The sequence below is a fragment of the Alexandromys fortis genome, unplaced genomic scaffold (genome assembly GCF_014885135.2).
Source record: "Alexandromys fortis isolate MF-2015 unplaced genomic scaffold, M_Fortis_MF-2015_v1.1 scaffold_156, whole genome shotgun sequence".
In the NCBI taxonomy this organism is placed as follows: domain Eukaryota; kingdom Metazoa; phylum Chordata; class Mammalia; order Rodentia; family Cricetidae; genus Alexandromys; species Alexandromys fortis.
The window spans coordinates 1,258,917-1,284,192 of NW_026068028.1; the positions used below are offsets into that span (position 1 = coordinate 1,258,917).

General features: G+C 48.6%; 1 protein-coding gene across 1 annotated transcript in view; it reads right to left on the reverse strand.

Annotated features, from left to right (window-relative positions):
* The window catches only part of Pitpnc1 (phosphatidylinositol transfer protein cytoplasmic 1), a 276,807-nt gene that overhangs the window by 33,177 nt on the left and 218,354 nt on the right, over positions 1–25,276 (reverse strand). Inside the window, exon 6 of the mRNA XM_050164216.1 lies at positions 19,670–19,765. Coding sequence (XP_050020173.1) covers positions 19,670–19,765 — 96 coding nt within the window. The remainder of the gene's footprint in view (positions 1–19,669; positions 19,766–25,276) is intronic.

Below are 25,276 nucleotides of genomic sequence, written 5' to 3' on the forward strand. Positions count from 1 at the left end.
ATGATTCTCCCCCTCCAGACAGACGCAGGTTAAGATTCTCCCTGGTAAGCCAGCTCGTGGGCTACACAGAATATTAGAAATGGGTTAGAACAATATGTAAGAGCTAGCCAATAAGAAGCTGGACCTAGCCGGGCCAGACAGTGTTTGAAAGAATACAGTTTCCGTGTAATTATTTCGGGGCATAACCTAGCCATGCGGGCGGCCGGGTGCTGGGGACGCAGCCCCGCCGCTCCTAATTCAACATTTTTGTTTTTTGTTTTTTTTTTTTTGATTTTCGAGACAGGGTTTCTCTGTGGTTTTGGAGCCTGTCCTGGAACTAGCTCTTGTAGACCAGGGTGGTCTCGAACTCACGGAGATCCGCCTGCCTCTGCCTCCCAAGTGCTGGGATTAAAGGCGTGCGCCACCACCGCCCGGCTTCCCCTGGACAGTTTTGAGCTGCCATGTGGGTGCTGGGAATTGAACCTGGGTCCTCTGGAAGAACAGTCAGTGCTCTTAACCACTGATCCATCTCTCCAGCCCCATGGAAGACATATTTTGGCATCATGTGAATCTATGTTCCCAGCCATGGCCACTCAGATTCGGCTCAGAGCAAACGATCTCTGATTCCTTCTGGGGTCGGAGCAGTGTTTCACGTTGACCAGGCTAAGCCTTGATCCTTTCCCTTTAGTTCCTCTCCTGAGAGTCTGTTTGTGGCACCATCAGCTTAAGAAAAGCTACAACACTAGGCTGGGATGTGGCTTAGATGGTAGAGCACTTGCCAGCGTCACGAAGCCCTGGGTTCTCTGCAGGAGCAAGCAAGAGTTCTCAATCACTGAGCCACCGGGCCAGCTTCAAGTTCCAGATATTAGCAACTTCTCCCGAAGCTTTCCTTCTCCCCAGCAGGCCCTGTGTTCTGTCTGTCTCTGCTGTTTTTGCTTCAGGACCAACTCGTGCATAGCCCAGGGGTTCTGGTAAACCACGTATCAGTTTGGTCACCTCCACAACAATGTGAACCCCAGGAGCATGGAGGGACTCAGCCACCGCTTCGGCATGCCACAGATGTGCATTCCAGAGAGACCAACACTCCTCCAGAATTAAATAAGACAGGGTGACATGAAAAGAAGAATTCAAAGCATTTGGGAAATGCAGCACCTTTCTGCAAGACCCAGCACTCGGGAGGCAGAGGCAGGCGGATCTCCGTGAGTTCGAGACCAGCCTGGTCTACAGCACGAGCTCCGGGACAGCCAAAGCTACACAAACAAATCCTGTCTCAACAAAACCAATAAAGAAATAAGTAAATAAAATTATAGCAGGCTACTGTGAAGCAAAGCCATCTAGATGTGAACGAGAAGTTTGTGTTTACCGGAGTCAGACAGGAAGTCTGTAAAAGCTGTAGGGGTTTACATTTAAATTTTCTTTAATGTGTGCACACACATGCACACCGTGGTTCCTATGTGGAAGTCAGAGGACAAGATGGGAGTCAGTTCTTCCCCTCCCCATGTAGTTCTGGAGATCACACTCAGGGCGTTAGGATGGGCAGCAGGTGCCTTTGCCTTCATCAACCCCAGAATAGAATTTTTTTAAAATATGTTTATTTATTAATTATGTATACAATATTCTGTCTGTGTGTATGCCTGCAGGCCAGAAGAGGCACCAGACCTCATTACAGATGGTTGCGAGCCACCATGTGGTTGCTGGGAATTGAACTCAGGACCTTTGGAAGAGCAGGCAATGTTCTTAACCTCTGAGCCATCTCTCCAGCCCCAGATTAGAATTTTTTAAGGGGACAGTGAAAATTTGGTCCCATGCCCTCAATTTCCGAGATAAAGCCACTGAGACTGGAGAAACATCAGATATTTCACCTGCAGATCACAGGTCCTTCCCGACAACCCACTGTTCTTTCTGCCACATTTTACTTTTAAAATTAAACACCAAAAGGGTGTTTTGTTTTTCCACTGCTCAATGTCGAAGAAGCAATTAACAATTGGGCTTTGTATGGGAACAGTATGTCCCCTACCCCACTCCACGACTGGTGTCATATCTACAGCCGATAATTTCATCTAGTAAGTCTCAAACATGGGCTATAATTAGAGATTCACATTCTGGGTGCTGGAGGGAGATACAGGAGTGGGGCTTACAAACACACAACTAATCCAAACTCTGGATCAGGTGTCAGCTGAATGTGTCTGGATGGCAATGCGCCAAGAAAGGGGTGCTTGTGTGTGTACACGTGTGTGTGTGTGTACACGTGTGTGTGTGTGTACACGTGTGTGTGTGTGTGTGTGTGTGTGTATGCAGTCACATAAGGGATCAGACTTTTTTTTTTTCCAAGACAGGGTTTCTTTGTATAGCCCTTGCTGTCCTAGAACTTGCTCTGTAGACCAGGCTGTTCCCAAACTCACCTGCATCTGTTTCCCATGTACTGGGTTGTTAGCCTTTATAAAAGGGTCTAATGCTTCACTGTAGTGTGACCAAGAAGCTGTTGTTTTTTGGTTTTGATTGATTTTTTTGAGACTCTGTAGCCTAGGCTGGCCTTGAACTTGTGGCAATCCTCCTGCCTCAGTCTCCTGACTGCTGGAGTCCAATACACTGAAAGTTTTGTACGGCGGCCTGGTGATTCCCCCAAAGGATATGTTAAGTGCCTTCATCCCTGGAAACTATGGGCCCGCTGTGATTGGAAACCAAGGTCTTTGCAGATGCAATTAAGCTTTAGGTGAGATCACTCTGGCTTAAATGGATGGGCCCTAGATCCAATGACAAGTATCCTTGAAAGAGACAGCCACTTGGGGACAGAGGCAAAGACTGGAGTTGCCCAGTTACAACCCATGACCTCCTGCAGGAACCAGAAGCTAAAACACCCAGAACCTCCTCAGGATCTCAAGAACAGGACAGAAACCTCCAGGAAAGAGGTTCAGGCCACACAAGGTCAAGGTCCCAGAGCTTGACTCTGACTGGACTTGGGCAGGGTCTGGGCACCCAGCTTTCCAGAACCTCCCATGGTACAGCCACTGCTACCAGATACAAGCAGATGAGGGACCTGAAACTCAGAAATGATCAGTAACCTATCCAATATTGTCACCCTACCCCTGAGCCAAGGTGCTCAGCCCTCCAGCTCTCTGCTCAGCCCTCGTGCACTCCTCCGCTCCCCATCCCCTTCTTGGATGAGACTTAACCACGGGAAGAAGCAGGCTAGAGACTCTGGAGCGCTCCCGGGTACATTCTGCTGTGGCGACAAAAAGGCACCATTTAGGAACCAGGGATTGGATCTGTCTCGGCACCCCCTGTGTAGCCATTTCCTTTCGGAGGAGGAAACCCAGGCAACACACAGAACTCAGGAAACTGAAGGAATTTACAAGGCTCAGGGAGTTCAGAAAGTTACAAGATTCTGTAACCAGAAACAGTTGCTGCAGAGAGGCGCCTCTTCTGCTGACTGTAAATTGTGCAGAGAGCTCCAAATAAAAGTCAACACTGGCTGGGTGGTGGTGGCGCACGCCTTTAATCCCAGCACTCGAGAGGCAGAGGCAGGCAGATCTCTGTGAGTTTGGGGACAGCCTGGTCTACAGAGAGAGTTCTAGGACAGCCAAGGCTACACCGAGAAACCCTGTTTCAAAAAACCAAACCAAACGAGAGAGAGAGAGAGAGAGAGAGAGAGAGAGAGAGAGAGAGAGAGAGAGAGAGAATGCACCAGCCCCCATCTCATGCTGGGATGGGTTTTTTTGGTGACAGCTGCCTTTGAGTCACCCTCTAAGTAACTCCTCACCCACATTCCCCAAGTAACCCCAGCCAACTAAGAGACTTGGGCGGATCTCCTTCTTTGGTCTGTCACCGGTGCTCCATCTGGGGTGAGGAGACGTTTGTTTTCGTCTCCCCAGGATAGGTCTGCTGGAGCCTTAATTTTCCAGCCTCCAGAATCAAGAAGGAAATGATGACAATTTCAAAGCCACCCCATGCACAGTCACAGCTGTCTGGGTGGAGAAAGACACAACTCTTACCTCAGAAAGACAGAATATTTCATCCGAAAGCCCGGCAGAGTCAGAAGAGACCCACACGGTGGAGGGGAGTTTCTGACTCTCCTGTGGCGTCATTCGAGGCTTAGCTCATGAATTGCCGTTTTCAGCACAGAACACAAAAAGCGGCTGCTTGGGCGACGTCACAGAGTGACCCAGACATGGAGCCCGAACAGCCAGAGATAGACTACCATCAAGTTCACTCAACTCTGGCCAAGGGCTGCAGGAAAACGAGCTCAAACACGAACGTGACCACTGAAGAGGATGGAAGCTTCCTCTGGGGAGAGACAGGCTGGCTGAGCATTCCTGTTTTCTGGAAGCTGGTACCTCTCCAGGTCTATACTTCAAGGGTGTGTTTTTTATTTTGTTTTAGATATGGTCTCACTATGAAGCCTTGGCTGTCTCTATTGTAGACCAGGCTGGAACTCACAGGGATCTGCCTGTCTCTGCTCCTGAGTGCTGGGATAGGTTAGCACACCCAGCCTCAAGAGAAGGGTTGACAATTGTTACTGGGCCACAAGTTCACATTGGTGAGACGTACGGCCAGGTCAGTCCTATGCCAAGGTCAAGTGATAGCATTCAGTGCCCAGACACAATGTATCTTCCACTTTCTCTTAGGAAAAGCAGAGAACAAGGTAGGTCGTCTGGGTGTGACATTCATCCCTAGATCCCTGCTGTCCTTCCTGGATTCCCTCTGCTCCGCTCCTGATTCGGGCACTTGGGTGCTTTGTGTCCCGGCACTGCTATAATGGAGGACCACAGGCTGAGGGCTGAGATGACAGAGATCGGCTGTCCCACAGTGTGACGGTGACATCTAAGACCAAGGAATCTTCCTGCAGTTTTCTTCTTCCTCGGCGCTTAGGGGTTGTCTCCCCATCTTTGACATTGCTCGGCATACCTCTAAAGGAATCACAGGCAATGTTCTTGTGTGTGCCCACGTCGTCTTCCTTCTGTGTCCTCATATAAAGGACATCAGTCATACGGGACGGGGCCCACCCTAGTAACCCTACCCTGTTATAGCTCTCGAATCTCAGTTCACATACAGAAGCATCGCAGGCAAGACTTTGATAGATTATTTATTTATTCATTGAGACAGGGTCTTTTTTATGTAATTCCAGCTGTCCTGGAACTCACTATGCAGACCAAGCTGTCCTGGGACTCACAGAGATCTACCTATCTCAGCCTCCCGGCTTTAGGAACCTTTCAGATAGACCCCGTTAAGCCCATGTCGAGGGTCAGAGAAGTGTGGTCAATTATTTTTCTTGTCACGTGACACAACACCTCCTAGAAGCACTTATGGAAGGGAAGGCTTATATTGGCTCACAGTTTCGGAGCATCTTGGTCCATCATGATGGGGAGGCATGGCTGTGGGAGCCGCTTTCCTGATTGGCCAACCAAGCGGCAGCAAAAGTCGGCCAGAACCAGAAGTGGATATAACTCCAACGTCCACCAGCGAGCAATTTACTTAGACAGGTGAGGCCTCCACATCTGCAAGTTTTCACAGCCTCTTCAACAACACTGCCACCAGCTGAGAGCCAGGTGCTCAATTCCATGAGCCTGCGGACATTTCACGTTCAAACTGGATTAGAGAGTTTTGTTTTTGTTTGTTTTTTACTGTCAGATTTCTGAGGTCTACTCTAACCGCTCCCTCACTTGGTCATGGACCCTCACAAACACTACTCTGTCTACAGCCGGATCTGCCGGGTGACATGGAAACTCTCAGCAAGCAAGACTCTAGTCCAGCAACTGGGTGCCTTAGGATGTGTGAACCTATGTGCTCTTCTGGCCAGGGACTTCTCCGTTCATCCATGGTGAAGTCTCTGGCTCGGGATGTTGCTGGATTCTCCAGGCCAGTCAGGTGGTACAGTGAACCCTTGCGTTAACGCACATCTCAGTAGAGAGGGCTAAGCTGGTGCCAGGGCTGTTTCCCCAGGACTTGGCTGGCTACCCCTTCCCGTTGGCACATCTGAGAAGGTTTTCCCTCTGTGATGTCAGCAGTACCTGGAGGCATTGCCACCTCACACGGGGACAAGAGAAGACAGAGGCGACACGGAGGGATTCGGCATTTGGGTAGCTCACGGAAAACTGTGTCCCTGCATGGCTTACAATCAAACACACATCTGGAATGTGCAAAGAGAAGCCCACAGGAGATCTAGGCCCAGCTGCAGGAGAGCTTGCATCTTGACAGCAGTACTATCAGCCACATAAACTGAGATATAGAGTTTCCATGATTAATTACACTGCCAGTCAGAACCACAAAGGACAAAAGCCAGCAGGGGCTTGCCCTGCTAATTGAAATACGTTTTTGATAAATGTTAAATATAAAAAGGCTGAATGGGAATCCCAGCTAGGAACTGCTATATTATGTAATAATACTCAGCCCCAAAGCAGAGAAAAACAGACAGAACACAAAGACTGTATTAGATTTTTTTCCCCTACGTGCTGGAATTTTCCCCCAAGGTCACTCCAAGGTGATGGTCAAGAGTGATTGACAACTTGACAGGTTCTAGAATCACCACGAAGGTAAATCTCTGGGTGTGTGTGTAAAAAATTTGCTAGAGTGGGTTCACTGAAGTGGGAAGGACTCTAACTACCTGACTGCAGAAAAAGGAGACAGCAAGCTGGGTCCCAGCATCCACCTCCCTCCTTTCCAGCTGTGAACACCAGCTGCTTCCTGTTCCTGCCACCGGGCCTTCCCTCCGTGATGGACTGACCCTGTGGACTTTGAGCCAGAACAAATCCTTCCTTCTCTAAGTTGCTCTTGGCGAGGGTTTTTGTCAGAGCAATGAGCCAGTAGCTAACACAGTCCAATGCTGTCTGTAGTTGGCCTTTTGAAGCAGGGTCTTGCTGTGTAGACTACACTGGGTCTGCCTCAGCCTTCAGAATACTGGGATCACTTTCTTCCAATGAATGGCCATTTCAATGGGAAGAAATTTATTCCCAAAATTTAGTATAGAGTTTTTTGAACCTCAGCCCTACAAGAGGTACACACACACTTTTAAAGAGCCTTGCCCCACAGGAGGGCATGCTAAGTTTCCCATTCATGTGTAATGTCCAGGTCAGGGAACTCTATGGACAGAATATAGATCAGCCGGTTTCCAGGGTGGGGGCAGAGGTGGGGGTCAGAATATAGGGGTGACAGTTAACATATAAACATTCCCTTTTAGATTGATGAGAATGCTTAAAATTTAATTGTAGTGACAGTCACACATATCTCTTAATAAGGTTTTAAATTATATCCGTCCACACATCGTCTGTATACCTGTGTGTGTACACGTATGTGTGTACACACATGTACCATGGTGCAAATGTGGACGTCAGAGGACAGTTTTCAGGAATTAGCTCTATCTCTCCATCAGTCTGAGTCCCAGAGCTCAGACTTAGATCATCAGGCTTGGTAGCCAGCAGGTTTACCTACTGAGCCATCTCGCTGGCTCGGATCTACGACTAAAACAGTACCCTCAGCATGGGTGGATCTTGGTGTCTGTGATCTACAGTGCAATGAAACCTTTAAACAAATCAAACCCAGGAGCTTTCAGAGCACACTGAGAGCTAAGTGATGACTTAACTAAAAAGGTCAACCGTGACGCGACAGTTTACCAAGAGGAAACGAAAAAGCCTGGCTGGAAAGCTTGGCTAGTGGGGTCAGTCCTTTCCTTGTTACCAGCTAACGCACAGAGCGCTATTCTTAGCCCCTGCGCTCGGCACCAGAGTGTACCACGAGCCGCGAGTTATGCTGTTCCCCAGCAAAGTGACTCCATCAGAGGAAGTTCGCTCTGAAGTTCTGTCTGGCACGTAGAAAGCCAGAGGACACGCGTTCTCGTGGCGGGGCTGCCTCAGCATGTGTTCCACACCTGTCCCAGTTAAAATTTAGGGCTAGAGACATTCAGAACTCAGCATGCTGAGGAGAGGGTGAGAATGGAAATTCTGGGTACACACCACAGAAGGATTTAACCGTCCACAAAGACCACTGCTGATGCCTTCTAGGGGCCTGGGAAAAGACTAAGAAAAAAATAAAACTAAGAGGCCACTGGGGAGGGGGTTCAGAAGAGAGCCCAGGGTGGAAGGAAGGAAAAGCACCACGTGACTTGCGCATTCAAGGTTTGTATCAGAGCTGGTGCCAAGTACTTCAAACATTATTTTACTTAATCCTTGGGACATAATAAGAAAAAGATGTGGTCCTTGCCTGTGGTTCCTAGGATGGTGCTCCTATAGTTGTTGGACTTTCCTGAGCCTCAGCTGTCCTTATGATCCAATAGGAACCCCTTCCCTCACGCTTTAATTGGTGTTAATGGGGTGAACTGAGTTGGAACCTCAATACAAGTTGGACTGGCAATCAAAACAGCCACATGACCGAAAGATCCATCTGCTGATCTCTGGAAAACGGGAGCATCGAAGAGCCAGATCTGCAAAATCTTATAACAATAAGATCTGGTGATTAAGAGAGAGCCCAAGTCAGTGACACCTTGGCTTTCCCGGTAGGCAGGCCTATGAGTCAGCTTTTTCATTACCATGACAAAATGTCTGAGCTAAACAATTTACAAGAAGTGTTTTTTCCCTTTTCCCCCAACTCATGACTTCTAGAGTTTCAGTTCATGGTCACTTGGTCCTTTTGCTTTGGGCCTGGTGCAGTGGGAACAGCAAATCACAGTGGGGGAGGCAGCTGGTGCTCTCCTTTCACCATGTGGGTCCCAGGGATTGAACTCAGGTCATCCGCGTTGGCTGCAAGCTCCTTTATCCATGGAGCCACCTCACCTGCCTCCCCCCTAGTCTTCTATGACCGCAGTATGGAAAAGGAGGAGGCTTTGTACCTTCATATTCCTGGATCAGCCAATAGTCTGAGGCAGCTCCCAATGTCTGTAGTCAGTTATCTGAGAAGACCCCTGTCGTGTGGTTGTGAGACGAGGCCAGCTGTGTATGGGTAATGACTCAGGACTCCCTCTCCTCCACGTAGGAAGGGTTAGAGACAATGATCTGGGCAGTGGTGAGAGGCCATCTCCTCACAGGCCTGGCAAGTTTCTGACACTTAGTGATTAGCCGCTGCCTGAAGACTGAAAGACCGTAATTCCTCTTGTTCCCAGCATTGGGCCTGGTTCCCAGGTCTAGTACAATAAATGGTGTCTCCTGAACACCCTGTTACATAACGCAACCCAGTTGCTTTTGACACACATCAAGAGGACTGCTAATTACAGCCAACAAGATTATTCAAGGACACACTAGAAAGAACCCCTCTTACACTGTGTGACGACGGGACTCTAGCAAACAGCATCCTAATACCCCTGGGCCAAGCCCCTCCATTTAGGAAGCCAGATAGGAACCAAATGGGTTTTGGCACAAGCTTTGAATCTGGGCCACCTTTGAGAGTGTCCTCATCCACTCTGACTTTAGCAGTGGTCTTCAGATACAGGATATAAAGGACCATCAGCAGCCCTGACCTACAACCCTGAGCATATACAGTCTGACCCATAGATAGCTCAAGTCTATTTAATCAAATCTAATTAGAGACTCACAGGCATTCTTTGGGATGTGTGTATGGGCATGTGTGTATGCAGGTGTCCATGCAGGTGTCCACGGATATGCAGGTGTGTATGGGGACATGTTCATGCAGGTGTGTATGGGCATGTGTGCATACAGGTGTATATAGGCAAGTGTGTATGCATGTCTGCATGCAGGTGTGTATGGGCATGTATGCAGGTGTGCATGGAGGCCAGAGGTAGATGTCAAGTGTCTTTATTTTAAAAATATTTTTTGTTGTTTGTTATTGTTTTTTAAGTTATGTACATGTATGTGTGTCTGTGTGTGGGCTTGCATATGTGAGTACAGTGACCTTGCAATCCAGAAGAGGGCACGGATCCCCTGAAACTACAGTTACAAGTGTTTGTGAACTACCCAATGTGGGGACTCACAATTGAATCCAGAAAACCTAAGAGTGGCAGCAAGTGCTCTTAACTGCTGAGTCATTTCTTCAGCCCTAGAGAGTTGCACAATTTTTTTAACGTGTGTGTGCCTTTGTATATGTATGTGTGCCATGTCATGCAGTGTCTACACAGAGTCAGAAGTCAGGTCCCCTTAGAACTGGAGTGGACGGGCACCACTAGGCCTGGGTGCTGGGAACTGAACCTGGGTTCTCTTCAAGAGTAGCAAGCACTCTTAAGCATTGAGCCATCTCTCCAACTGCACATTAAGGTTTGAATCCAGGCTTCTAGAAACTTCCAGCAAGTCATTTAGAGTTCTCTGAGCCTCGGTGCTCTTATAAAATGGGGGCAGCATCTATATTTCAGATGTTTGGATTAAACAGTACAGCTGAATCAGATACCTTCACACGGGCATCTATTTTTCTCAAAGGTTAGCCTCCGACCCTTAGAGGCTAGGCGTGGCATGTTAGTGAGAGATCTGTGAATATTTGAAGGCTTGCGTTTGTGTGCTAGTGACTGTATGTCTTTCTCAGAGGCCCTTAATCATAAGGACGAAGAGACACATCTATTCTTCCCTGGATATTTTTGACACAGGAGCTGAACAGTTGGACTTGAAGTCTGAAGGAGGGGAGGCAATCGGTGGGTCAGGTCTCACTATTTGTGTGTGTGTGTGTGTGTGTGTGTGTGTGTGTGTAAACCCCTGCCGACCCCACAGAGCTGTGGGCTGGGAGAAGCAAACTGAGGTAAGGGTTAATCTAAAGCTCTTCCCAATGCAGAAGCAACCGAGGGGAACAAGCGCAGATATGTTACGCTGTGATCAATACCCATGACCACTATAGAGGGTCACCCTGATTCCACAGAGCCAGCAGGTTGCCATCAGGTAGGCTGAAACTGAAAAGCTCTAGGCTGGTTAAATTGGACTGTCAACTTGATGGGATTTAGAGCCAACATGGAAGCAAGTCTGAGGGCATTTCTAGGTTAAGTTAACCAAGGTGGCAGGACTCACAGTGGATGTGGGCAGTCCCCTTCCTGGAGGAGGGCATTCTGCGCCACAGAAGGAGAAACTGACTTGATCGCTGCTCCCCCACCCCCCACTTGCTGACCGTGGGTGCAGCGTGACCAGCTCCTTCATACCCCCGTGGTCCTGTCTTCCCTGCCATGATGTACTTACTGCACCCTCAAACTTGGGAGCCCTAATAAACTCTTTCCTCCTTAAGCTGCTTCTATTGGGTGTTTTGTCAGAGCAAAAGACAAACAAACGCAGGCACTGACTCCCCTTTGGAAGGAGAATGGACAAGCTTTGCGGCTTATATTGCTATACTTCGCCCAGATGGAGTATCAATAAAATGTCATCATACGCTGGGCAGTGGCGGCGCACACCTTTAATCCCAGCACTCGGGAGGCAGAGGCAGGAGGATCTCTGTGAGTTTGAGGCCAGCCTGGTCTACAAGAGCTAGTTCCAGGACAGCCAGGGCTGTTAACACAGAGAAACCCTGTCTCAAGAAACAAATGAACAAACAAAACCGAAATCAAACAAACCCAAAAACCAAAAAACGCCCCAAGCTCCCCTAAAACCTGTGAACAAAGGAAACAGAGGGTCGTAGGCCTTACATGGTTTACTCGTCATCTACCATGTGTAAAGCCGCACAAATCTTTTACTGGATGTCAGCATTATGGGGACTTCCTGGCCTCTAGAACTGCGAGTAAATAAACGTCTCTTGTTTATAGATTAGCTGGTCGGTGGTATTCCGCTACAGCATAAGAAAGTGAACTAAGGTCGGCTCCATCCTGGGACTTGAAGGAACAGACTGCCCAAACTTGGCAGAACAGCAAATTTAAGTTCTAAGGTTTCTTAGAGATGCTGAATCAGATTCACGGCATTTGGAATGAGGTTAAACCACATGAGAAGAACGAACACATTTTTGGTAACTGTGCAGCGCAAATGGCTTTAGTTTCTGAAGCATCTTGATGAGCCTGCAGAGGGTTTTGAGAGTCTAGGAAGTGGAACTGTCATCAGAATCACACTTCTGCCTCGCTCCCCGACTCAGGCTGCTGCCTGAAAAGCACCAGGCAAACAAACAAACTTCCAGAGTGCCTCTCATGGCAGCCACCTGCCAAGGCGCATGCTTGCCTTGAGCGGCAGGCTCGGCAGCGCTCCCGCAGATCAGGAGCAGAGTCAAAGCAGAAGGACAACCGTCTCAAAGGGTACGATGAGAGCTAGTTGTTCTACTTGTTTAAAGAGTTATCTTTTGTTATTTTTCACTGTGTGTGTGTGATAGGAATGAAATGTGGATCCTCTGGAGGAGCAGTAGATTTTGTCTGCCGAGCCATTTCTTCAGACTCATGAGCTTTTAATTGTCAGCTTGACACCATTTGGAATCACTTGGGAAGAGTCTAGGTCGGGTTGGCCTGCGGGGATGTCTGTGGAGGATTGTCTTGAAGATCCAGCCCACTGTGGGTGGTGTCATTCCCTAGGCAGCAGGTGCAGCATTGTGTGAGAAAGGAAAAAGCAAGCACATCTGCATACATCTGTGGCTCTCTGCTCCTGACTGTGGATATGATAAGACGAGCTCCTTCAAGCTCGTGCCATTGTGACTTCTCCGCTACCAACACAGAAACAGAAATGCAACCAGGACAAATGTCTGCCAAGGACTGAGCTAGTCACTTAACATGCTTCGCCTTGCTTTGGTGGCACCTCAATTCACCTCTCCGATCAAGCTTCGGAAGGGAAGAGAGGACGCGAGGCAGAGCAGAGGATGGTGAAGTGTGGAGGCCGCGGTCATCTGGCTGTCCTTCCAGAGCCAGGCCCCTCTTCATGTGAGGGTGATTCATCTGGACAGAAAATGTTACCTTGATGACAAATGAGGGGTTCTGGATGGTCTTTGGCACAAATCCCTTCTACAACAAGATCGCTGTTTTTTGGTCCTGTGGACTCTGTGTGTGTGTGTGTGTGTGTGTGTGTACTTGCACGCACTGGCTAGAAATTAATGTCAGGAGTCCATTTATTTTGTCCGGGACTCTTCTAGGACTGGGAGCTGATAGACAAGCTGTACTGGCTGGCCTGTGAGTCCCAGGGATTCTCTGTCTTTTCCTCTTGATTTAAGGGATTATAGACACATATCATCATGTTTGACTTTATCTTAAAAAGAAAAAAGGAGGAGGGGAGATGGGGTGGCTCAGTGGATAAAGGCACTTACAGCCAAGCCTCAAGACCTGAGTTCAATCCTGGAAACCCATATAGTGGAAGTTTCTATAAGTTATTCTCTGACCTCTGTGCATATGGACACATGCATTAAATAAATACATGTATATGCACTAAATAAATACATGTATGCAATAAGAAGCAAGGGTAGGGAGTGGCTGAGGAAGATAGGTGACGTTGATCTGTGGCCTCCATGCACATATACTAACACCCATGAAACACACAGCTGCATATATAGAGGAAGAAATACATGACTACTACCAGGGAAAAAACAGAAACACCTTCGATGTCCACCAGACGGCGGCCAGTATAATTTGAGGAAATGTTACATGTGGCTGCTCACACCTGCAATCCTGGCACTTGGGAGGTTGATGCAAGAGGAGGATCAGAAGTTTAAGGCCAGCCTGGGATACATGATTCTGCTTTAGGAGCGAAGGAAAAAAAAGGGTAAAGAGGGGGCGAGAGAGATGGCTCATCAGTTAAGAGCACCTGCAGCTCTTCACAGCCTCTGAGTTTGGTGCCCAGTACTCTTGGCAGGTGGCTCACAACCTGTAATTCTCGGTGATCTGACATGGTCCTCTGGCCTCCGTGGGCATCTGCACACAGGGTACACCCCTACACACAGCCTGCCCATCCTCCCACATGTAAACAAAATTATCAGAAAGGAAGAAAAGACAGAATGTTACAGAGCCACACCATACCTGCTGGTTGTCTGCGGGGGGCGGGGCACCAGGAAGACAGCACACCCGTATGTTAGTGAGATGAAGCATGTTATCTCATGAAGGGAGTTTAAAGTAAGGCCATCTCTACATTATGTCCTGGCATAAACCCCATAAACACCCACTTTAGCAACAGCCAGATCTGGGATGAGGGCTATTATTTCTGGGATATCTGGGATATAAGATAATGGTTCTTTTTTTGTTTTGTTTTAAGATTTATTTATTTATTTTCTTTACAGTGTCTGTCTGCATGAGTCCCAAGAGTCTCACAGGGGACCACTGTGGTCATGGGTACTTCTCTCTTCTCCCTACATGGAGGAAATTCTTACTCCTTTTATTGCCCAGGAGAGGGCTGGAGAGATGAGAAGGCTCAGAGGTTAAGAGCATTGCCTGCTCTTCTAAAGGTCCCGAGTTCAATTCCCAGCAACCACATGGTGGCTCACAACCATCTGTAATGAGATCTGGTGCCCTCTTCTGGCCTGCAGGCATACACAGACAGAATATTGTATACAGCTGGGTGGTGGTGGCGCACGCCTTTAATCCCAGCACTTGGGAGGCAAAGGCAGGTGGATCTCTGTGAGTTCGAGACCAGCCTGGTCTACAAGAGCTAGTTCCAGGACAGGCTCCAAAACCACAGAGAAACCCTGTCTCGAAAAAACAAAACAACAACAAAAAAAGAATATTGTATTGCCCAGGAGACACTGGGAACCCATTCTCCAACAACTGTGTTCCTCAGAATGAAAAAAAGATGGTGGCAGGGGCAGTAACAACAAAATAACCATAAACTGAACTTATCTGTGTGTCTGCGCATAAGGCAGCTACACTTAGCATGGCTCTTTGGAGAGAACCGAAAATCTTCAGCACTCTCAACCACCAAGGTGCAGACCCAAATGAAAATATTTTTAATTAGAGAGAGCCGAGAGGTTTGGAAGGGGACAGCTAAGGACGGCAGTATTTACTCATCTGGTGCTTCTGTTCCCTTTCTGGGGGCCTGTCCTTAGCAAATCCCATTTATTCTCTCGCCCTTGACAGTTATTGGAAAGGTTGGATGTGCTTCTCTTTGTTCTCTTCTCCCTCAAGAGTGGAGTCAACTGCGGTGAATGATGAACCAGCTGCTGAGGAGGCTTGGGCCAGGGAGACTATAATCCAGGGATCTGGAGAGAGTCACCTCAGTCCAAGGAGAAAGTCCTAAATCAAATTCCGTCTAAAGATCCTCTCTTCCCGGTCACATGTTCCTCTGGACCACAGAAGGGGCCCATGCTACTGGGACAGCCTTATGTGTCTCTTTTCTTCTTTTTATTTGTGTGTGTGTGTGTGTGTGTGTGTGTGTGTGTGTATGTATGTGTCTGTGAGTGTGTATGTGTGTGTCTGTGAGTGTGCACATGTGTGTATGTGTGTGTCTGTGAGTGTGTGAGTGTGTGTATATGTGTGTGAGTATGTGTGTGTCTGTGAGTGTATATATGTGTGTGTCTGAGTGTGTGTATATATGTGTGTCTGTGAGTGTGTGTGCACATGCATGCAGATGCCTGTGGAAGGTAGAAGGGGGCATCAGGTTCCTAGAAGCTCAGGTTAAAGGCATTTGTGAGTTGTCTGTCTGATGTGGGTGTTGGGACCTGGATTTGGGTCTTCTATGAGACCACCAAATGCTCTTCATGGCTGAGCCCTGGGTAACTCTTCTTCATCATTATTTAAGTTCCAAATTAAATTAGCCCACCAAAATGACTAAGTTCTACCACCAGTAAGATGAATACTTTTCCATTCTCTAAGATGACAGAGAGAGAGAAATTCCTTCATCTGGAACAAGAAAGTCAAACTCAAGATAACAGAGATCTGGAGAGACGCTCAGCAGTCAAGAGTACTCGATGCTCTTGCAGAGGACATGGGTTAGTTCCCAGCACCCACATGGGAGCTCACAGTCCTCCGTAATTCCAGTTCTAGAGAATCCAATGACCTCTTCCAGCCTTCTCAGGCACTGCACATATGTAGTAACATACATGCATGCAGGCAAAACACTCATACACATAAAATAAATCTAGAAACCAAACCAAACCAAACCACAAAACCCAAACAAAACTCTTACCACTGCCAACATCATCAAACCCACAGCCCCCCACCTCCAGCAGGGATTATCTGTGTAGCCCTGGCTGCCCTGGAACTCACTCTGTAGACCAGGCTGGCCTCCAACTCACAGAGATCTGCCTGCCTCTGCCTCCCAAGTGCTGGGATTAGAGGACGCACCGCTATATTGGGCTCATCCTCCACATTCTTGAATAGGAAATTCCATTTTTTTCTCTCCCTGCCCGTTTGTACTGGAGGCATATCTGAAAATTTAAAAGACATGCCTTCCTCTATAGGCAGGGGTTGGAGCTGCAGGGGCAGCACTGAGGAGGCCGATACATGGACTATTGTCTCAGGATACAGTCATGACGGAAGTCAAGCCTCTGAACCAACATACTAAATGAGAACCAGATGCAAGAGAACCAGATGGACCATTGGCCAACACTATCTGCCTCATATGAGGTCTCTGTGAACTTGACTTTGAGACCGCCCAGTGTGGACCAGTTCTGCAGGCTGGAAAGGAGGTTTGGTTTTTATACCCCTGGAACTGCCACCTCGGCTGTATGGATGGGTCTCCTGGCTTGTGTCCTCTGCACAGTCCCTTTTTCCTCCCTTGCATCTTCACCTTGAAATCTTGGCAGAGCATCAGCGAGTCGGGACGGCAGTCTTGGCAGAAGCGAGGAGCCATGCATCAACCTCATCGCGGGCGCAGACTGTATAGAGCGCATCCCACCCTCTTTGCTGCTCTGCTGGCACGGACAAGCCTGGGCATGTGACTTGGCACAAAGAACTTTCTGAATTCCATAGACAGCCTTGTCTCTGTGAGGCTTAAAAGAGGTGCTCTCTTTGACCCTCCGAGTTCACACTGGTGTGTGTGTGTGTGTGTCTGTGTGCGCGCACACGCAGGTGGAGGCCAGCGGAACACATTGGGGGTTTTTCATGAATATTCTATACCTTACTGAGCTTGGTGTTCACTGATAGTCTCTCCCGGCTGGCCAGTGAGTTTGGGGGACCTGTCTGACTCTGACCCTGGCATTGTGGTCACAGCTCTATGTCATAGGAACATCTGACTTTTATTGGGTTCTGGGGATCCAAACTTAGATCCCCACTTTTGCAGAGGAGGTGCTTCACCCCTGGAGCCATCTCTCTGCCCTGATTAAAAGGAAAACACAACAGCACTGCTCTTTGGGCCCCTCTAATGGGCAAAAGCACAGATGCGCTGGAAGGGTGGCTCTGTGGTTATGAGTGTTTGCTGCTCAGCACCCACGTCAGGTGGCTCAGAGCTGCCTGCAACTCCTGCTCCAGGGATCTGATGCCCTCTTCTGGCCTCCACAGACATCTACACACACGTGGCATACACGTGTACAAATACATAAACACACAGAGAAAGTCAAGAAAGAATGAAGCTTGAGTTTAGGAGGCTTGGGAGCTGCCGCCCAGGCCATGGATTTGCTAGGAGACAGGGTCCCTGAAAGATGAGAATTGGGCCTTAGGCTGGGCCATCAACTGATACTGAGTCCCTGACATGTCCCTTTGAATCCCTGGTTAGTGGTGGCAAGAGGGCTGGCTGTCAGGCAGGAGCCAGCCAGCGCAAAAGTGCCAGCTCTGGTCACCTTAATGAGAGAGGCATTCTTGGCCGTGTGGCTCAGGGCCTTCCCAGGGGGAATGGGAAAAGAGAAAGAAGACTGGGTATAGTGTGTGGGACAGTATCCTGGTGGAGAGGCATCGCCCAAAAAAACCTGGTCTGGATTTATAAGCATCAGAAATAAGGCCCCCCCTAAAACTCCCAAACTCCCAAACCAAAGAACATGTGCAATACATCACAAAATGCAATTAAAATAAAACTAATAAAACCCCAAAAATTCCTTTTCATTTTATTTATTTACCCCTTCCCTCCCCCACTCCTGCTTCCCTTCTGCCCGCCCCCCTCAGCTTTTCTGGTGTGACTGAGACAAGGTCTATTTATAACACCCAGGCTGCCCTCAAACTCCTCCTGCCTCAACTTACCAAGCATACAGAAACATATCTGGACCTTTAAGCTCCATTTTCTTTAAACTTATCTTTTTGAGATTTATCATTTGCTTATTTTATGTTTGTTTGCATGTGTCTGTACATGTACATGCAGTGCTCATAGAGGCCAGAGGAAGGAGCCCAGGCTGAAGTTACAGATGGTGGTTAGCCACCACATGTGGGTGCTGGGAATCGAACCCGGTCCTCTGGAAGAGCAATCAGGGCTTTTATAACTGCTGAGCCGTGTCTTTAGCCACAACTTGGTTTTTCTTAAAGCACACATTTCTGGCTGGCTGCAGGGTCTCCTAAAGTTGATAACAACAGTATGCTTAGCCTTTGGATGAATGCATGCAGCACAGAGTGATTCAAAATGGCCTTTTCCCAGTCTTGAGGGACCAAAGTCCAGCCTGCAATGCATCAGGCGGGCATCTGCTAAAACCAAGTAAGACTTTTCTAGTCAAACAAATCCCCCAATAGGGAGGTAAAGATCTAAAGCACAAGGAAGCCCAGTTTGTAACACACTGGAACTCACGTTTAAAAACATTTTTAAACATTTCTTTATGTGCTTATTTATTTATTTACATGCTTGTGTGTGTGTGTGTGTGTGTGTGTGTGTGTGTGTGCGCACAGTCTGTGTACGGAGACCAGAGGACACCCTGTGGGAGTCTGTCTGTACACCTTCCATCATGCAGGTCTCGGGGATTGAACTCAGGATGTCAAGACTTAGCTGGAAGCACCTTTAACTGTATGCACAGCCATCCCAGCAGCCCGGAACTTACTTTCAATGAGTTTATGCATGGCGTCTTCAATCAGCCTTGATGAATCCAAGGGAAGAGCCTCAAGAGTCCCTGTGTTATAGCTCAAGGACAAGTCTGGGGCCCTGATTCTAAACATACTAATTGGCTGCATGTCACTAAACAACGAAAATAGCCCTGCGTCTGTTGTCGTCCCAGGGTTGGGACACTGCCTCTAAGCGGGTCACCCCAGCTCCATCCGCGGCCATTAATAAGACACTAACGGGATATAAATGATGACCGGCACCAACAGTGCCGTAAAGCGGGAGCGGCAAGGCAGAGGGCAGATTCTGGTAGGGGCTGAGCTGGAGGGGAAAGTGTTCTGGCTCAAGGATTCTCGGCTGAGAAGAGAAGCTCTCGGGAAGGTGCCTGCTATTTTGGGAGAATGTTTCTGGGCCAACATGAGCCATCAAAGTTTTGAGGCTTGATTGAGGATTTTCTTTATGTTAAACTCCAAAGACAGAAATGAAATGCTGTCTGCATCCTCACGCAGACAGGCCGCTGTGTTCAGAAAAGCCAGCGTGTTGAATGCTTAGCCCCAGGGATCCCTCTGCCGAGTGGAATGGGGACGGGGTTGGGAGTGGCAGCGGGATTTAGTGATGGGCTTGGGGACTTCATTCTGAGTCCAGCATTAAAGAACCCAGAGATGACTTGGCACAGTGGTTAAGAGTGTTGGCTGATCTTCCAGAAGATCTGGGTTCAATTTCCAGCAGCTCACAGCCACCAATAACTAGAGTTCCCAGGGGTCTGATGCCCTCTTTTGGCTTCTGGAGGCACTGCATGCACTTGGTGGACAGAAAACACTCACACACGTCAAATAAAAAAAAAAAAATCAACCTTAAAGGACCCGTGAGATGTCAAGACTAAACCAAATGAACATAAAGACAGATGGAAGGATTCTAGGCACAGGAAGTGCTTCCCAAATACTGCGTGAAGTGAATGAATGAGTGAGTGGATCCGTAACTCTCCCATTTGGATCACTCACCTCAGACTCTTTGTAGTAGCGCTCTGGAATTTCGTCACAGGCGATATCGATAAAGCACACTTCCCTTTCCAGGTCTTTGGCTTCACTGTCAAAAATCTGCAAGGACAGAGCAGCACATCAAAGGTCAGCGGATGAAATCTTGCCCAGTGCCCGCGGCTAGGACATCGATGCCTGAGGCGAGATGACGCCCCACCGCGCGCGCCTTCCCGTGGCCCCCCACAGCCCTAGCTTCGCCTGCCACAGAATGTGCGAGAATCATGACGGGCTTTTATTCCTCACTGAGGTTCTGTCGCGTCAGAGGCAGGTGTAGCATCTGTCACTGCATGCTGAGGGGTAGATGAAAAAAGTGGGCTGTTTTTAGAAGTTCAAGAATGAGGAAATAAATCTTTTCCAAAAACGCCTTCCAAAAAAATTGAAGACTGCTGGGTTTTGGCAGGCTCATCTGAGCAGAGGCTGGGAGGGTCTGGTGAGACCGGGGACAAAAAGCAGCGACACAGCCCAAGATCAGGGGAGAAAAATAGGTGTGCCTTTCTGGCGATTTAAAAAAAGTCTGTTACATTTATTTATTTGTGTGCGTTTATGCATGCCATGGTAGCCATGGGGCGGTCAGAGGACAAGCTGCTGGAGCTGGCTCTCTTCCCACCATGCGGGTCCTGGGGAGTCTGATTCGGGCTGTCAGGGTTGGCAGCAAGTGCCTTTCCTGCGGAGCCATCTCACCAGCCCCTGATTGACTTAGTTTACGTGTTTAATTCACAAATGCGCTCTCGTTGCAGAAAAGAGATAGGCAAAGAGAAAACACACCTCAAACCCTTTCCTTTGCCTACGGTTAGATATCATTCATAGAAACAGGCTGAGCTTGAACTCACAGAGATCCACCCGTCTCTGTCTCCCATAGTGCTGGGATTAAAGGTGTGTGCCGCCACTACCACCTGGCCATTTTTAAATTTTTTTTTTTTTAAAGTCAGGGTTTCTTTGTTTCCCTGGCTGTCCTGGAACTCACTATGTAGACCAGGCTGGTCTTGAACTAACAGAGATCTGTCTACCTCTGCCTCCTGAGTGCTAGGACTAAAGTGGTGCTCCACCACACACAGCTTCCCCCACCCCTTTCTTTCTTGACACAGGGTTTCACTATTGCACAGGCTGCCAGATACAACCTTGAACTTCTGATTCTCCTGCCTCCACCCCCCCAGTATTGAGATCCCAGACTCCCGTCACTCTGCTTGTACACTAAGTAAACACTCTATCCGCTGAGCCATATCCCCAACTCAAACGTATATTTTTTATGATCACGTAAGAGTGTGATTTCATCTGTATGTGAACAGCGTACAGCTTGGCTAGGTTCTTTTGGCCTAGAACACCACACACGCACATGTGCACACAGCTACCCATATTTTGGTCTGAAGTGATGAGGCAGCTTCTCAAGGACAGGAAGCAGATTAGGTTTGGAAAGTCACGTTATCTTTGGAGGATGCACCCCACCTCACTGCAGGGGCTCATCCATGACCACTGATCCCCTCGAACTCTTCCACAGAGGATGGGGTATTTCGTAAGAGTACAACGGCAGATGCCTACCAACATTGTCTCGATGCACAGTTGCTGCTATGACTACACCCTTCAGAGGGGCAGTGTGGGAGGGCTCTTCACCTGACAGGTGAACGTTTTAGCCTGGTGGTCAGTCTGAAACTCTCTGCCAAGCCTGCTGTTTGTTTGCTCTATCGTCTGTCTCTTTTCTGTCCTTCTTCCTCCTTTTCGGTGTGTATGAGTAAGTGGTCATACGCCCAAGTGTGGAAGCCAGAGTCCCTCTGTCACTCTCCCCTTAATTTTGGAACAGGGTATCTCGCTGAATCTGGAGCTAGACAGGCTGCCCGCTGAGCCGCTGTGATCCTCCTGCCTCCGTCTCCCAGCATTCCATGCCACCACACACAAGCTTTTTATGTCGGTGCTGGGAATCAGTAAGCATTTTACCCAACGAGCCGTGTCCTCAGGCCTCCCACTGGCTTCTCTTCTAATATGTTGAGAGGTCTGACGGGTCAGGGGACACGAACTTCCAACCTGCCCTGAGATGCCTGTGGCACATTCCTCAAAGGCTTAGAAAGCACGGCTTTTTAGATGAACCCAGCTCCTCCTACTGCCTCTTGCAGTCCCATGCTTCTGGGCACTCCTACTGTCTGGGATGGACAGATGGACTGCCTTGAAATGAAATAGACCCAATCGGGTCTGGGTGGAAAAAAAAACAGTTATGAAACGAAGGATTGTGGGAGTCAGAGTCAGTCTCTCACTCGTTCTCAAGTGTAAACCAGGAGGAGAAGGAAGACAGAACAGAACTCCTGAGGGGATGGGGCTTTCTAGATAGTAAATTACAAGAGAAGCAACGAGGTTTGACATTTATTGGTGTAATGTATGGTATTCAAAGAAAGGGAAGTAGACAGGTGTTAAGAGAGCCATTGGCAAGCTGTGTGATTTTAACTTATTAATTATACTCTCTCTCTCTCTCTCTCTCTCTCTCACACACACACACACACACACACAGAGTGATATGAGGGGTCTTCTTTCATCAACTTTACTATTTTTTTAAAAAGATTAAGTTGCCGTGTGTGTGTGTGTGTGTGTGTGTGTGTGTGTGTGTGTATGTGTGTGTGAGGGTATGCGTATCTCGTGGAGGATGCCATGTATCCAGCTCTGTCACTCTTGGCCTTATACCCTTGAGACGGGGTCTTACACTGATCCTGGCCCTAGACTGGTGGCCTACAAGCTCTGGTGATTCACCTGTGTCCAGGCCCCCACACAGCTGGAGTTACAGGATCACATGACCACCCTTGCCTGATTACTTGGGTTCTGGGGATTTGGACTCAGGTCCTCATGCTTGCACAGCAGGTGCTTTTACCCCGAGCCATCTCCCCGGCCCTTCAACCTTATCTTCTGAAGCAGGGTCTCTCACTGAACCTGGATCTCATCCATTTGGCTACTGGCTGGCCAGAGGGCTCCAGGGATCCTCCTATACCTGCCATCCCACCCGAATACTGGGACTACAAAAGGGTGCCATCACACCTGACTTTTACGGGAGTGCTGCGAATGTAAACTCGGGTCCTCTTGCTTGTGTGGCAAGTACTTTAGTGACGGAACCAATTCCACAACTGCAATTAGAATCTTAGAAAGAATCACCGACACATCACATTATCGCTTCCCAGCTCTGAGGAGAGGACCCTGTGAGCAGTTCTCTCTAGAGCATGTACTACTAAAGCTTGCCCGTAGAGGGCGATCTAGGGAGACTACTGGGGAAAGGTTAGCCTCTTTCGGGCTTGGATCCTGGAGGGTGTGCACGGTCTGTGGAAAGAGATGCTGTTCTGCCCTGCTGTGTGCCTGGAGGGCAGTTACTCAGTGACCTTGCCGTCCTGGCAGCAGGCCCAGGAACCACTTCTCTCTGGCCCTCCTGAGGCAGGCTCTGGACCCACTTCAGCCTTGCACTGGTAGTGTGGGCCAACTCCCTTGGCACACCTGGCCTCTACCCTCACCTTGCCTGTGTCCCAGAAGACTTTCTGTTGTTCAGTGCCTGGCACCCAGCTGGGGAGCTCCTCTGCCATCTTGGGGGTGACAGCCACACCTTTTCCAGAGGTGTCAGCATCTGGCACCTTAGTCATGGAGAGAGGGCCCTTTCCAAGAGTGCCCTTCCGTGGGCATTTCTTTCTCAGCTCTCGTCCCATCTTGGACGTTGCTTCTACTAGGTATTGGTGACTCCCGATAGTATGTTCCTCCTGTTCAAAAGACTATGCATTCTGCCTTTTGCTTCGCCCTTGCATACAGGGCGTGGCTGGCTTCGAGGACGACAGGGACAGGGACGGCTGGACGCCTGCCCTTGGAAAGTTACCAAGGCTCCTTCCCAACACGTGAGGCGGAATAAAGAACGTGCTGAAGAAGGAAATGAACAGACTGTGAACCTAGGGAGAGCGGGCATGAGCAAAACTCTATTATTAGCCCCAGTTTTCAGATAAAGAAAGGTTCCAAAGTGGGGTCATATAGTCAGTGCCAATGACGGCCAGCTCGGAGGGCATGGCTCCCGGCTCTCCAGTGAGGTTCCGCCATGATGAAAGTCTGCCTCTTCACCACCATCTCACCAGCCTGAAGTGCTTCCTGATTCTTTCTGGAAAGATGACCCTGGAGTCTGACTCTCCTCTGGCCACTCATAAAACCTATGTTCTGGTAGCCACTGCCGAGCACGCCCTTCAGACTCGGTGTTCATCCATCTCCGGTTCAGTGGCTCAGGTGTCCTATTAGGAGCAATCGTTGTACAATCTCTGGCCTCTTTTGTTAATAAGATGCTTAACATGTGTCAAAGTCCCTGAAATACCAAGTGCTGGGAAGTCTGCATGACTTCTGCTTTGCAGTCAACACTTACAGGTGGGTTTCTAGTGCCCGAACACAGGAAATCACGTGAGGTCAGCACCTTCAGGGATGAGGTGACAGAGAGCCAGGTCCCAAGGACAGTGTTTTTCCTAGTGTTTAAGGTTTTATGAGAAGCTCCTATGTAGTCAGTAAGTCTCAAGAACGGGTCAGAGAGCAGTTGAGGAAGATATCCGGTGCTGACCTCTGGCCTCTCATGTCTGTGCATACATGTAAACACCTGCTCACACGTGTGTACACACGCCAACATGCACGCACACACACATACACACACCACTTTAGGAAATGTGCTCTTTGAGAATTTGTCTTTAGGGAAGACCCTTAAACAGAGCTGAAATCATCTATATACAAAGATTATCAGCAATGAATCCTAAAGGGGAAAGTAAGAAGCTGGGGAGAGCAAGAACCACATAGCTCACTGTGGGAGAGTGGCCAAGGAGATGAGGATGATCTGTGTTGAACTACTTTCTGTCACACGGTCCTGACGGAGGAGGATGCTCTGGGTTCCTCTCTATTGTTGTTCATCAACACGGAATGTGTCCTGCCCCTGTCACTCTGGATTTCTCCTCGAATAGGGCCATCTTCCTAGATTTTTGCATCATCTTGTTTTATTTCTAGAGTTTGATTTTTTGGAGGGGGAGGGTGATGGTGGTTGCAGCCTGTGGGAAACAGCCTGTAAACCCTTGGCTGTCTTGAAACTCGCTCTGTAGAGCAGGTTGGCCTCAAACTCAGATATCTGCCTGCCTCTGCCTCCCAAGTGCTGGGATTAAAAGATGTGTACCATCACTGCCTGGCTGCTTTCTTTCTTTCTTTTTTGGTTTTTCGAGACAAGGTTTCTATGTAGCTTTGGAGCCTGTCCTGGAACTAGTTCTAACAGGTCAATCTGATGAGACAATCCTTCAGAGGACTGGTATAGGTTCATTAAGCCCCCACCACGCATGTTCCACAGTGGGCCTTTCGGACGTGTAAGATTAGGTCTTAGGGGACTCAGAATTTTGAGAAGATGAGATTTAAAACAAGAGCCAGTCAAATGACCCAACAGAGCCACGTTATCCAATTGCAGCTGCCCTTCCTGCCATACCAAACCTCAAAGATGCCTCAGTTGCTTGCATAAATGGCGCAGCATCTGCAAAAATCTGCATCCTCCAGCAAACTAAAGCATTCCTCTCTATACATATTGCCACTAAGAGTTACTTTATTCTGAAGTCA